We start from the raw sequence: 13723 nt of genomic DNA, 5'->3' as shown, positions 1-13723 counted from the left end.
ACCTTCAGGCAAATGGGATGCCAGCATTTTCCTAGGCTCTTGGCTACTTCCATATTTGCTTCAGTCAAAAGGATAGGGCTGGCAGGTATTCGGAAAACTCAAAGCCACAAAATTATGCAAGGTGTCAGAGTCCAAGTATACAGGGCTACTTACTCTGTTAGGAAAATTGTGTGAGTATGCAAGGACATTGGTTTTTTAACAGCATCAGCAATGTGTGGTATGAATGTGATTTCTTCCAGGATTCCTTGGAAGAGCTGAAGCTGGTGGTGAGGGGCTCGCTCTTCCAGGCGGCCAGCCTGCAAGACTGCTTCCTACAGCAGAGTGAGCCACTGGCCACCACAAGCACAGGTGCGGGCTCTTAGGCAATTTGCACACCCTCAACAATGCAGATAAACCCTGAGCCCCCAAGTGGGTTAGGTCCCCTCACTGAAAGGTAGACTTCAGTAGAGCACCACTACGGGAGGTGTCTACAGAAATCAAGCTCTTGTGGCAGAGTCCAGAACAAGAAATATTTCCGTTGTACTTTTATTTTTATCACTCATGAATTTGGGCTAACAGCCATAGGCATGATTATCATTTTTTTTAGGTGAATTGGATGAATTACCCCCAGTTAAATTCCTCTCCTAGGGTTTTTGTCATGATTCCTTGGGAAATTGTTTGTTTTTGAGCCATGGTAGCAATGTCTGTTAGTGGCTGAATGCTCCTTGCCTTTTGCTATTGCTACAGGAGACTTTAATCGGCAGTTCTTGGGGCAAATGACCCAACTCAATCAGCTCCTGGGAGAGGTGAAGGATCTTCTGAGACAGCAGGTAACAAGGAGGGCACAGCATGAGAAATCACTAGTCCTATCAGAGAAGCTCATCATAGGAGCTAGTGGAGGTGCAGAGGGAGCAGGGCAGGGAGACGGACCTGGGGGCAGACCTCAGGTGGCCCCATGTGACCCAGTACCCTGGAGGTCTGTTTGAAGGGGTCTGGAAGTGGGGGACAGGTGTGTGATGGCTCTGCTTGGAGCCGTCAAAGGCTACATTAGCACTACCTTAAGAAATGTTTACTAGATTGCTACACATGGATTCTTTCATTCCTGGATTATATATCACACACTCCTTTTCCATCCTGTTTTTCCCTTCCCATTTCTAAAGGTCAAGGAAACATCATTTTTGCGAAACACCATAGCCGAGTGCCAGGCTTGCGGTAAGTGCTGTTCTAGTAACTGCTTCATCCTGGGTTGGATAAGCAGGTGAGAACTGATGAAGGGCCATGGAGTGAGGCTACATTGACTCTGGTTTCTGGAGGTTTGGCACAGAGTTGGAGGGAAGAAGTTCATTGGAAAATCAAATTGCATTTTGAATCAGCTATGTTTTTCTGGTGGTCAAAAAGTCTGCGGATTATTGGCTTTCTTCTAGGTCCACTGAGCTTTCAGTCTCCAACCCCGAACACACTGGTGCCCCCTGCATCCCCAGCACCCGCGACACCCTCGACACCCCCAGTGCGCCGCTGTGATTCCAACTCCTGTTTCCGCGGCGTCCGATGTACCAACACCAGAGATGGCTTTCAGTGTGGGCCCTGCCCCGAGGGCTACACAGGAAATGGGATCACCTGTTCTGATATTGATGAGGTAGAAGTTCAGCTACCCGGGACAGGAGTTCCCTAAGTATCTTGTACACCCTACAGCTTATGGAAAGGAAGCCAGGTTGATGATGAAGGGATAATGTGGGCTGTCCTCCAGGTGACATAAATACTACTCCCTCCTGAATCCTTAGAGACCATGAGGCCCCATGAGCAGCAGGAGGAAGGAGGCATAACACCCGGTTGTGGCTGTGGTCCTAATATCTCCTCTCTGTGTTTCCAGCTGCTCTGGTGGGCCATGTCACTACAGTGCTGAGATTTGTACCCCAACATTGATTATTTCTCTCATGCAGTCAGTGTTACAGTTTTTATTTTTCTACACTTCTGCAAACGTGGGAGGGGGAAGATCTGTGTGAGGGTATATTTCAGGGATTGCAGCTAACTCCTTCAGGTTAGAAGTGCAGAGGGGAATCTCAAACCAAAAAGTCCTATGAGTAACCAAAAGTGCTAAGGGATGGAGCCAGAAAGACATACGGCAAATGCAGGCTGTTTGGCCAGCTTGCAAAAGCCTCTGAAGGAGATTGTTTCGAGACCGTGGTTAGCCAGTCGTTAGTCTGGTCCCAAAGCAGTGTTTACAGTATGTAGCAAGGCAGCCACCAGAATGCCTTTCCCCTCCCACCAAGATAGAGGAGTAGTAGAAGGAGAAAGAAGGGTGCATGCGAAGAGTTTAGGTGTGTGTGTGTACACACACACACACGCATACATACGCTCCCTCCCTCCCTCCTGCAGGCTTCTGGTAGCACTCAGCTGATTACTTTCCCAGGTAGTAACAATTAAGATGGTCTGTAGTAATCCCGCAGTAGGAGAAACATCTGTACATGTTTCACAGAACTGCATCTGGTTTTTATCTGTGAGCTGGAATTTTCCTCCTTTTGAAAGGGCAGGAAGTGGTCATGTTTTTTACATTAGTTGAAACGGTTAAAAAAAAAATCAGAACCAATCTCCTAGACTACCAAGAGCCTTGAAACAGCCGTGGACTCTACAGGGCATGAAGGCAGGCACAGACCCTGATAGATCGCATCTTGCTGAAAAAACAACAGCTACCCTGGCTTTGTCTTCTCGAGAATTTTTTCATTTGAGAATTTGGTTCAGTAATGCATCTGGATTTTCATCTAACAGTCAGCTGACAGGCGGTCCAAGAACACTGTCCTTTCACAGTGATCTTAAATTACAAGGTAGAATATCAGGGAATTTACACTGGGAGGTAGACTGATTATCATTAAGGACCTTTTCCACTTGGCTGTGCCATTATTCTGTAATACAGCAAAGCCCACTAAAAGGCAACCTCATACTGTGTGTGTCCGAGATTCTGTCTGTAACTATGAAATTCGAAGACTTTATATCCTTTTACCATGTTGGTCACCAAGAAATGGGTAGTTAAGTAAATAAGCATGTGTCCAAATAGATGAATGAGAGTTTGTGTTTTCTCCATGTGGCTAAAGACTTGGTGTGTTTTTTTTCCCAGTGCAAATACCATCCCTGCTACCCAGGTGTGCGCTGTGTGAACTTGGCTCCTGGCTTCAGATGTGATGCCTGCCCCGTGGGCTTCACAGGGCCCATGGTGCAGGGTGTTGGGATCAGTTTTGCCAAGACAAACAAGCAGGTGGGCTGAAGTTATGGTCTTTCTATGCATTTTTTATCTTAAATACCAAGAGAAGAACTTGGGTTTGTTCCCACCTCTTTGATTATAACCCTTTACCTCCTTGAACAGCCAATGCCATGTGGAATGCCATGGTGCACAGGAGAAAATGAGGAAGTTTTCTAACTCATTTCTGAGTATAGACGTTCATAATCTCTAGCAGGGAGGAAGCCATTAAATCAGGATAATAAAGTATTGCTAGGAAAACAGTGAGTGGGGTAGTACTAAATATGTGGCTTGATTTCAGACTTACTCTGTTAGCCACTGAACATTTTGTCCTGCAGAATAACTTGAGAATCAGGGAAACAAATAAAAGCTTTGAAAAATTAGGTCACTTTTACAGAGTCATTGTTGCTGATAAGAAGCTGCTTTAGAGATGAGAGGATTTCAAGAGTAAAAATAATCCCCTGAGGAAACCCCTCTTCTTCTCATATAAGCTATAAATTGCCATAGAGCACTTGAGCACTTTATGACAGTCTCCATTTATTTCCAAATGTTCTACTATATCCTGGCCATTATTTAACTGACTGACTGTGAAATTCTTTTTGATGTTTGAAGCCCTTAAAAATGGTTGGTCTATAAATATATTTTACTACCTTAGGGAAATTATTAGGTTTGAAGAAGGGCAGGGGTTCATTATTTTCTAGCTGCCTATCAAAGGATTCTAGAGGGCATCATTTTTTAAGACTAGAAAAAAGGCAAGCTGGACACCTAAGAGTGACAAGAAACCATTAGAGTAATGACCCAAAGCTTTTCTTCCTTTCCTCCAAAGACAAAAATCTCTAAGGCTAACCCAAGGAAAATAGACAAAATGAAATAGATGGTGCTTTGTGTAAGATAGGAGCACTGCCCAGTGGATTTCCAGTAATATGGTAGACTGCACTCAAGTAGAAGGGAGCCACCCTGCTAAAACTTAACAAATTAATGCTCATGGGAGGTAGGATCTGGGTATCAGTCTAAGAGTGGGGATCTGGGATATTAGCACCTGTGTGGATATAGCAGATGTAGTCTTGGACCTTTAGAAAGATCTAACACCGCTTCATAAAGCCATGAACCCTTCCCAGTTACAAGGAGATGAGAAAACTACCAGCTCCCCAAACCAACAAGGAAACTTCATGTCATTTTTGGGACATGGTTGACCAAAAGGAATATTGCTCACAACAAATCAAAGCTCCAGGTTGGTACTGTATACCCTTATGAGCTTCAAATCTATGGTACAGATATAATGTGGAAATACAAGCCAGATAATTTACATAAAAGATAGCCCCGGTGCGGTAAAATCCCTAGGGCCCTGGCTCATGTCAAAGCCATAGCACTTGTGAAGAGACTCTGAAACCCAGCGCCAGCGAATCATGCAAAAACAGGGTACTACAGATATGTTGTTCATAAACATTTTGTTCATTAACAAAAATAGTGATTGATATGAATAAGCTACCCTGAGGAAACATGATAAATAGAAAACCATTCAAAAGGATAAAGAGGAAAAGGAAGGAATAGATACCATAATTTAAAAATAGGGCAATGCGAAAAATAAAAGGCAACTTTGAAAAATAGGTTAAACTTAATCAATGAAAAATGTAATGATTGACATTAAAAACTCGATGAGCAAGCAGCTATCAGAGAATGTATAGATTGGAAGGTGTAACTAGAAATCCTCCAGAATGCAACACAGAAAAATCAAGATATGTGAAAATGTGAACAAGCAGTTAAGAGCCAAAAGGAGAGATTAATGAGAAAGTCCAATATTGGCTTAATTGCAGTTCTAAAAAAAGAATTGAAAGTGTAGGAGCAGAGGGAAGCTGAGAATTTTCAAGAACTGAAGAAAGCTAGGAATCCTCATATAAAAGTCCATCGAGTGCCAAGCAGGATAAAGAAGTACTTTCTTGAGTAAAAAGGTTGTGGGAACAGATGAATCATACACGTTGGGTTTTCTCAACACTTAAAATCCCAAGGCAGCAACTATCGTTTGAAATTAGGTTAAGTACAGATTGGTACAAGCGTGAGGAGGCTAACATGACGCTCCTGTTATCATTTTACCTGAAATTCATGTCTTTAGCCAAAAGTACCAAAACAAAGCAAAATTTACTTGCATTTCTGCTTAAACGGAGTCTGTCTTTAAACTTTACTAGGTCTGCACTGACATGGATGAGTGTCAAAACGGAGCGTGTGTTCTCAACTCTATCTGTATTAACACTCTGGTAAGTATTTTTCATGGCTGATGTTTTTAAAAAAAACATTTTTATATTTTAAAAATGGGAAGAGCTTCTTAGTTTATACAGTTCAGAATATACATTTTATTGACGATGACACAGTCCCCAAATAGCACTCATTATTTTTATAAATCTCTTAAAAAGTCATTTTATTAAAATGCTTCGCCCTTAGGAGGTCTAAAGTGTATATATTTAGATACGGTTTTATTTCTGAAAGTTCTTGTCAACTGATTCCACGATAGAGGTGTGGCCCACTAAACCATCGACAAGAGAACTACTTAATTCCATTTGTGACTACTTCTAACTTTATGTCCCTGGGAAAGTCATTCCGTCTCTAGGTTCCTAGTTTCCTTGTATGCAAAACAATTTTATAGAGCCTGGGTGGCTCACTGGGTTAAGCATCCGACTTCAGCTCAGGTCATGACCTCACAGCTCGTGAGTTCAAGCCCCACATCAGGCTCTGTGTTGAAAGCACAGAGCCTGGAGCCTGTTTCAGATTTCTGTGGGTGTGTGTTTCTCTCTCTCTCTCCCCCTCCCCTACTCATGCTCTGTCACACTCTTTCTCTCTCTCTCAAAAATAAACATCATAAAAAATTTTTTTGACCTTTTATAAATATCAAGTCCTTTATTTTAGTTCTCACAACAACCTTGTCACTAGGCACTGTTATTCCCATTTTACAGTGGAAGAAACTGAGCTCCAGAAAAGTAACTGGGCCAAGGCCATGCCTCTTCTAGGACTTCCAGTCTGGCTGCAGAGCCTGTGTTCCTACCCACATCCTCTGCCACCTAGGAATATATAGTGATTGTTGCTGCTTAGGTATTTACCAGGGCCTTATCAGTGAGTCTGCAGATACAGATTTGGGAGATACTGACATAAAGGTAATAACTAAAGTCACCCTGGGGGACGAAAACTAGACATTGGAGCCATCTAGAAAGTAGAACTCCAGAGAACCTCAAAAATGGGCCAAGGGAAATGAGCAGGAGCCAAGAAAAGGAGAGAACTGACCAAATGGAGCAACCCAGTGAGGCCAGTAGATCAAGGAAGACCACTGGAGTCGGCAGTAAGAGGTTGTTAATGACAAAAATCATTGAACCCTGTAGTTGACATGGTTGTCTTTAATGAAATGTAATTTTATCTCCGTAAAGCTGTTTTAAAAAAAAAAGTCGTGGCTGGTGGAAGTGGCGCTGTGGCGGGGCTGACAGCTCGTTTGCCATGCTTCTCCACAGCAGCCTACCTCATCAAGGATTCTCAGTGCAAGGCCACTGACGTTTCTCGGTACAACTGTTCTTTGTCACTCCATTTTTAAAAAGCCAAAGGAACAGTTTTTTAAAAAATGCTTTTTTTCCCCCCTAGCATGCTTTCCAATCAAACCGTCTCCCTTGTCCACAGAATAAATTCCCTGTGCCTCCCAGGGCTTCGCTGACACCATCAGCCCCTTCCCCCTTGTCTTCCATGGCAGAGCGGGCAAGTCCTGGTGATGGAGGTTCACTCCAGCCTTCGTCCATCTTCCCTGCTCTTCCCTCATGCCTGCGTGGCTCGCTGCAGCTTCCATGCTGGCGGTGTCTTCCTTGGCATTCACACAGTCTTCCAAGATGTGCACATGAAAGTACAGGCAGGCATGAGTGTCCCTAAATCTTGGCATCACTGAGTACATACAAAAAGAGACAGAATTGTGGGAGCTATGCTCACAGCTCTGAGCCCAGCCTCATCATCTATCTTTGCAGGGATCTTACCGCTGTGGGCCTTGCAAACCAGGGTACACTGGTGATCAGACGAGGGGATGCAAAACTGAAAGGAGCTGCAGAAATCCTGAGCTGAATCCTTGCAGCGTGAATGCACAGTGCATCGAAGAGAGGCAGGGGGATGTGACATGCGTGGTAAGTTGTCTGTCACCTGCTGGATGGTTTTTGCCTCTTCTGTTTCAAACACCAACCCCTCCCCAGTTTCTGGTTGCTTCCAGGTAAAAGGTACTCAAAAGTAAAAACATTTCAACTGAGATAAACACAGAATATAATAGTAACAGAGTCAGCTGAATTCACTGAGAGCAATATGAAGTCCATCAAACATCAGCTGCCTTTTCTCTCTCTCTTGGCTATGGGTTGACACTATTCCTTCAGGCACGTCAGCAGTAGAGCCCTCACCCCCAGGTGTCCTCTGTGGAGGGCCAAGAAGTGAGCAGCAAGAAGTGAAGGAGCCTCCTTTCCTCCCTCCCATCTACTGCTCTATTTGTTCGTGGACCCTATTAGCATACTGCTGTCCTTTCTGACTCTCCTCAGAATCTGGCCTGATGCTCCAGGAGGCAGGTTGCAGGAAAGTGGTAGGCTGTTGTTGGCTAAACTCTCAGAGAACCCTCCTGTCGTCTGCCAGTGAGCGGGAGGGGACAGAGGGCACTTTTCTGTCTCCACCTACACCCGGATTCAGGAATAGCTCAGCGGATGGTCACTCTTTTCCCTGTGCCTTTCCCAACTCTAGAGCCCATCTGGGGAGGAGGTGGCTGGCAAGAGAGCAGGCCAGTCACCGGCTGACATGTATCTCATGCCAGATGGGTGATGCTGGGCCCTTGGTGAATAAGAAGGTCCATTCCTGCCATCCGCTCCTGAGTCTTCAGGGCTTGTAGGCAGTGAGAAATCAGCCGCTTCAGCTGTTTGTCTCTCCTTCCCAGTAAGTCAGGACCATGGCAGGTGGCCCTTCAGATTCTGGGACTCACAGGTTCATGATGATCACTTCTGAGCAGCAGGATGGATTCTGGGAGACACTTCCTTCTCTATACCTCGAACTTAGACTTCTTTATCACTATGCTAACAAAATTTTCTACTGGGAGCATATGGCCTTTCCAACAGGAGAAATGAGAAGAGTCAAAATGAAGCTGAAGAAATGTAGTAACACCCCTTCTCTCTGGCAGCACAGAGTCTATTACAAGGTCCTGGAAAGGAGCAAGCTGGGTCCGAGGGACAAAGCCCACAACTTGGCTAGGTCCTGTTCCAGGATATGTTGATTACCATTGAGAGGCGAGTGTAAATCTGTGTTTAAATCCTAATTTTCTGTGAACAAATTAATGACTTCCCCTGGATGGTGGGTGATGGAGCTCTTAATATGTTTTTGAATTTGTAATAAGGCACGATGACAGATGGTAAAGGATTAATACACTTGGTGTGACTACTAAAATAATTTAATCTGCCAGAAAATGTCTCATTAAAAATGTATCTGTTCCTAGATGAAATTTTTTTCTTTCGTTAAAATGAGTCAAGGACCATACCCCATGGCCAGGCTTTCCAGGCCTTCCAAAGACCCACTGAAGCAATTGCACGGAAATAGGGGCACTTATGGGTGGGGTGTCTTTGGCCTCCTGCCTTCTAAATTCCCGGTTGCAGAAGGAGAGCATGGGTGATTGAAAAGAGGCAGGCTGCCACTTAGGAAGTCACTGGTCTTCAATCACCTTTTGATTAGCAAGGCCAGGAAATGTCATGTTTATTCATGTCAAGTTCATTTTCCCTAAGCCCTGCTTCTGTTCCTCAGCCTCTCTGCCCTCTCCCTGCCTTTCTGGTTCCCTGTCCTTTTCCAGGTCCTCTTCCTCACTGTTCCTTCCACTGTTCTGCCTGCCCCGTCTGCAGGTGTCTGTCCTGTTCCTGGGCTGAGCCCCCAGGTTCCACCTCATGCCCAGGGCCCCACTTATGGAATAATTTCTTTTGTCCTTGGTTTGCCAGTCATCCTTGCTCGAGAGCCTGGTTGTCTCTCCTACAATGGGGTAACAGTGACCTTGCAGTATCCTTGTAAGGATTGGAGACAATGGTTACAGAATCTGATACGGAATAACTCTTTTTTTTTTTTAAATGTTTTATTTATTTCTAGGATAGAGAGAGAGAGACAGCGTGAGCAGGGGAGGGTCAGAGAGAGAGGGAGTGACAGACTCTGAAACAGGCTCCAGGCTCTGAGCTGGCAGTCAGCACAGAGCCCGACACGGGGCTCGAACCCACGAACCGTGAGATCATGACCTAAGCGAAAGTCGGACGCTTGACCGACTAAGCCACCCAGGCGCGCCTGGAATAACTCTTGATGTCTCTTATGCTGGCAGTGAAGTCAGGGCTGGTGACGACAGGATACTTGGGTAGACTTCTCCAGGGATGGGGAGAACACACAGGCCTAGCCCTGCACCTGTGGGAATCTTCTTCTGTTAAAAGGGCATGAATAAAGGTAAAGTACCGCAGGAGGTTACTCTTTTGATGGAAATTGATTGAGAATACTGTTAAAATCAGAGATATGACGACGGTTCAAGAGTGGTAAGAGAAGTGCCACAAAAGCCACATGTACTCATTTCTGCTGGGAGAGGAAATTGAATAATCATAAGGAGAACAGGTTAACGGTAACTCTAAATGACACATGCCCTTTGAACTAGGAATTCCACACTAAGAAGCTAGTACGGGTACAGAATGACAAAGGTACAAAATAACCTGTTGTAGCCTTGTTTGCAATAGAAAAGTGTTTTAAAAACCAGACAGCCATCAGTAGAGGACCGGTTGAATTCATTAAGGCACATGACTACCACTTTGGCTATGATATATCTGTGACCGTTAAAAAGAGTGACATGAATCTACTTGGAGTGATACGGAAAAAGTTCCAAGGTATGATGTTAATTCTTTTTAATTTTTTTTTTAAATAAGGACAGAACAGTGGATATAGGTGCTGTCAGTCGTTCTAAAGGTCAAAAGGAGAACAAGAATCTGTGTATTTGTTTGTGCATGGTGTATCTGTGGAAGTATCCATAATAATGGATTGCCTGAGTCAAAGGAATAGGAATGGGGAGGAGTTTTCGCTCTATAGCTCCCTTTGTACCTTTTGATTCATTACACTATTCAAAAACTAATAGTTTTGGCTCAGTCGGTTAAGCGTCCGACTTCGGCTCAGGTCATGATCTCATGGTTCATGGGTTCAAGCCCCACGTTGGGCTCTGTGCTGACAGCTCAGAGCCTGGCGCCTGCTTCAGATTCTGGGTCTCCTCCTCTCCCTGACCCTCCCCTGCTCACACTGACTGACTCTCTGTCTCTCTCTCTCAGAAATAAATAAAACATTAAAAAAATTTTTTTTAAATCATAGTTTTAAAATCCTACCCAAGAAGGTGGTGTAGCTCTGGGCCCTCCTTCTGGGGATGTGCAAACGGTTAGCAAGGATTCACAGGGTCAGAGCGGAGGCTCTTTTCAGCCACCTGCCTCCTACCAGGCTCAGCATCCCAAGCCTCTCCTGGGCTTTCCCTTCACAGTGTGGCATTGGTTGGGCTGGCGATGGCTATATCTGTGGAAAGGATGTGGACATTGACAGTTACCCTGACGAAGAACTGCCATGCTCTGCCAGGAACTGCAAGAAGGTAAGGAGGGCACACAAGAAAAACACTGCCTTTGCTGTGGGCTTTCCAGAGCCACAGTTTATATGGGGGAGAGATCCTATGGGTTCTATTTAAAATTGCATTTTGAAAGTAGCTGTGTCTCAAATATAGCAAAACAGCCATCAACAGGAAAGTGAGGCTGCTACAGTCAATCTTGAGGTTAGAAAGCATGTCTGACCTAAGACAGATGTACACAAGGGTGGGGAAAATATGGAGAAGTTGATAAAAGGGTACACACTTGGCAGGCATAAGATGAATAAAGCCTGAGGATCTCATGTATAACATGGTGACTGTAGTTGGTAACACTGTATTGTCTAATTGCATTTTGCTAAAAGGGTAGAACTTCAATGTTCTCACACACAGACACACAAAGCGTCAATATGTGAGATGCTGAATGTGTTAACTCAATGGTGGGAATCTTTTCGCAATATAAAGGTATATTAAATAATCACAGTGTACACTTCGAATATATTAGAATTTTACCAGGTATACATCAATAAAACTGAAAAATAAGTCAGATGTAGATGTCTCTCTTCTCAGGATAACTGCAAGTATGTGCCAAATTCTGGCCAAGAAGATGCAGACAGAGATGGCATTGGAGACGCTTGTGACGACGACGCAGATGGAGACGGGATCCTGAATGAGCAGGTACTCGCTCTGCCGGGAGGGCGAGTGAATTGCCACACATCAGGGAAGCAGAAGAAAGCCTGTGAGGTCACCTGTTTATATTAGTCGTCCCCCATGGTAGTTGCCGTGCCTGAGATCCCGTGGCACCGCAGCTCTCTCCTGCGCTCTGCCAGTGCATGACAACGGGGATGGAGGCTCGCTGGCAGGACTGGGGACCTTGGAGGGATTCAGTAAACTCTTAGTAAATGGACTTCCGATCCTTTAGGATAACTGTGTCCTGACTCACAACGTGGACCAAAGGAACAGTGACAAAGATATCTTTGGGGATGCCTGTGACAACTGCCGGAACGTCCTGAATAATGACCAGAAAGACACTGATGGAGATGGAAAAGGCGACGCCTGTGATGACGACATGGATGGAGATGGTGGGCTTGTCTTGCTTTGTCTTTTATGTGGGACTCATGTGTCCTTTGCCCTTGTTCTCTGTTAGGAGCAGAAATAGGATTGTTAACTCACAAGGCCTCCCCCATGGAGTGGTTTCCTGCAGCCGATGTCTGGCCCACCTGTTTCTATGCCAGGAGATGCCATAGGCTGCTTCTCTATTTCAGAACCCTGGGGGTTGCTGGAACTCTGCATCATTGCCAGAAACTGTGTGGGGATTACTTCAACCACTGTCTTGCCAGGGCTCTGTCTTCATAGGGCCTGTGTCTTCCTAGAAAGAGTGTATCTTTCCTCCCACCCGGCCCCCTTCCCACCTGTGAGATTCCTGGGAGCAGAGAATTGAATGAGGGGGCCTTGAGCAGGGTCACAGGCTACAGCCTCGGATCCAGCCCCTCCTGCAGAGAGTAGGGCATCTCCCGGAAACGTGTCCATCCCCTGCCTATTTTGGGAAGAGCGTGGAGGCAGGAAGGCTGCCTTGCCCAGCTCCAGGCTCCAGTGAAGAGGCCTTCTAGTGTGGGCTGTGTGAATGGCACCCCCAGGCGCACAGTTTGAGCTCTGGAGCCTCTCAGGATGTGAGGCAGAACATTTGTTTCTGTGTAGCCTCCACAGCATATAGATGACAACCATCAAAGTATAGGATGGATCTGATAGTTTTTGAAAAACATTTCACATCACAAGGGCTTTGAAGGAAAATCTTTTAAGAAATATGCTCCTGGGCCTCCACCCACACAGCCACCCAACACACACACACGTGCACACACACACACACGCACACACCCCACTCTAGAATAGGAGGTATGGACCTCCCTAAAACATGACCTCATCTTCTGCAAGCCCGACTGATGATCTGGCATTTGCCAGTTTCCATGCTATATATACACTCCCACCATGACTGATTTCAAGCTGCCGGCATGGGACATAATCAGACAACAGCTGGGAAGATGGGGGCCTGGCAGGCCTGGCCCTCAGGTCCCAGTCTTTGTTGACACTGCCACAAGGTCCTCCCTCTCCAGGGTCCGTCCACCTCAACCTCCTGACCTCCTCCTCTGGTTACAGTGATAGCCCTTGACATCTTTGGCACCTTCTAACTCCATGGAGAAATGCCTCAGATCACTGTTTATTTTTAAGTCTCCCAGCATCCATCCTTTGATGGCACCTCCAGATAATTGCTGAAAAAGCTAGTGGCTCTGGGAGGAGGGCCCAAGACATCTACTCACTACATGTCTGGGTAGAGGCTTGAACTCTTAGCACCCAGCCTGTCCTCTAGGCCTGTGTGTTGACCTCAGAGAACTGTTCCTTTCTTGTAGGAATAAAAAACATTCTGGACAACTGCCCAAAAGTTTCCAATCGTGACCAACGGGACAGGGATGGCGATGGCGTGGGGGATGCCTGTGACAGTTGTCCCGATGTCAGCAACCCTAACCAGGTGAGTAGCGTTCAGGGGATTCATACCCTAGGCTGAGCTCCCCTAGGTGAAGACGCTTTAAGACCAGGGCCTAGAAGACAGCAGAGCTCACTGACTCAGCTTCTTGCTCTTGCACATCCCTACCAGGGCAGACGTGGTAGAATTGCACACCTGAGTCCTGGAGGTGGTGGGAAGAACGCTACAGGAGACCTGAGGCCCTCTGGGCTGCTCTCACGGGCTATAGAGTGCCTGTGAGACTAGTAGCAGGAGTTTAAAGATGCCCAAAACAAGTCTTCTTGCTGGAAGGAAAATGTAGCATCGAAGCTAACCATTGGGAGCCTTGTGTCCTTTTAGTCTGCAAGCCCCTCCACAGCCTATGTATGGACATTTCAGATGA

At 45.7% G+C, this 13723-nt stretch overlaps 1 protein-coding gene across 1 annotated transcript in view; it reads left to right on the top strand.

The window, feature by feature from the left end:
• Positions 1–13723, top strand: part of THBS4 (thrombospondin 4) — a 45756-nt gene that overhangs the window by 23352 nt on the left and 8681 nt on the right. Inside the window, exons 4-14 of the mRNA XM_039247477.1 lie at positions 240–348; positions 727–809; positions 1140–1191; positions 1404–1615; positions 3092–3229; positions 5395–5463; positions 7201–7353; positions 10731–10835; positions 11394–11501; positions 11746–11905; positions 13229–13347. Of these exons, the coding sequence (XP_039103408.1) occupies positions 240–348; positions 727–809; positions 1140–1191; positions 1404–1615; positions 3092–3229; positions 5395–5463; positions 7201–7353; positions 10731–10835; positions 11394–11501; positions 11746–11905; positions 13229–13347 (1308 nt within the window). The remainder of the gene's footprint in view (positions 1–239; positions 349–726; positions 810–1139; positions 1192–1403; positions 1616–3091; positions 3230–5394; positions 5464–7200; positions 7354–10730; positions 10836–11393; positions 11502–11745; positions 11906–13228; positions 13348–13723) is intronic.

The sequence above is a fragment of the Hyaena hyaena genome, unplaced genomic scaffold (assembly GCF_003009895.1).
Source record: "Hyaena hyaena isolate Hyena2069 unplaced genomic scaffold, ASM300989v1 scaffold_299, whole genome shotgun sequence".
In the NCBI taxonomy this organism is placed as follows: Eukaryota; Metazoa; Chordata; class Mammalia; order Carnivora; family Hyaenidae; genus Hyaena; species Hyaena hyaena.
The sequence above is the reverse complement of the archived record's forward strand: the minus strand, read 5'-3'. Positions and strand labels throughout refer to the sequence as shown.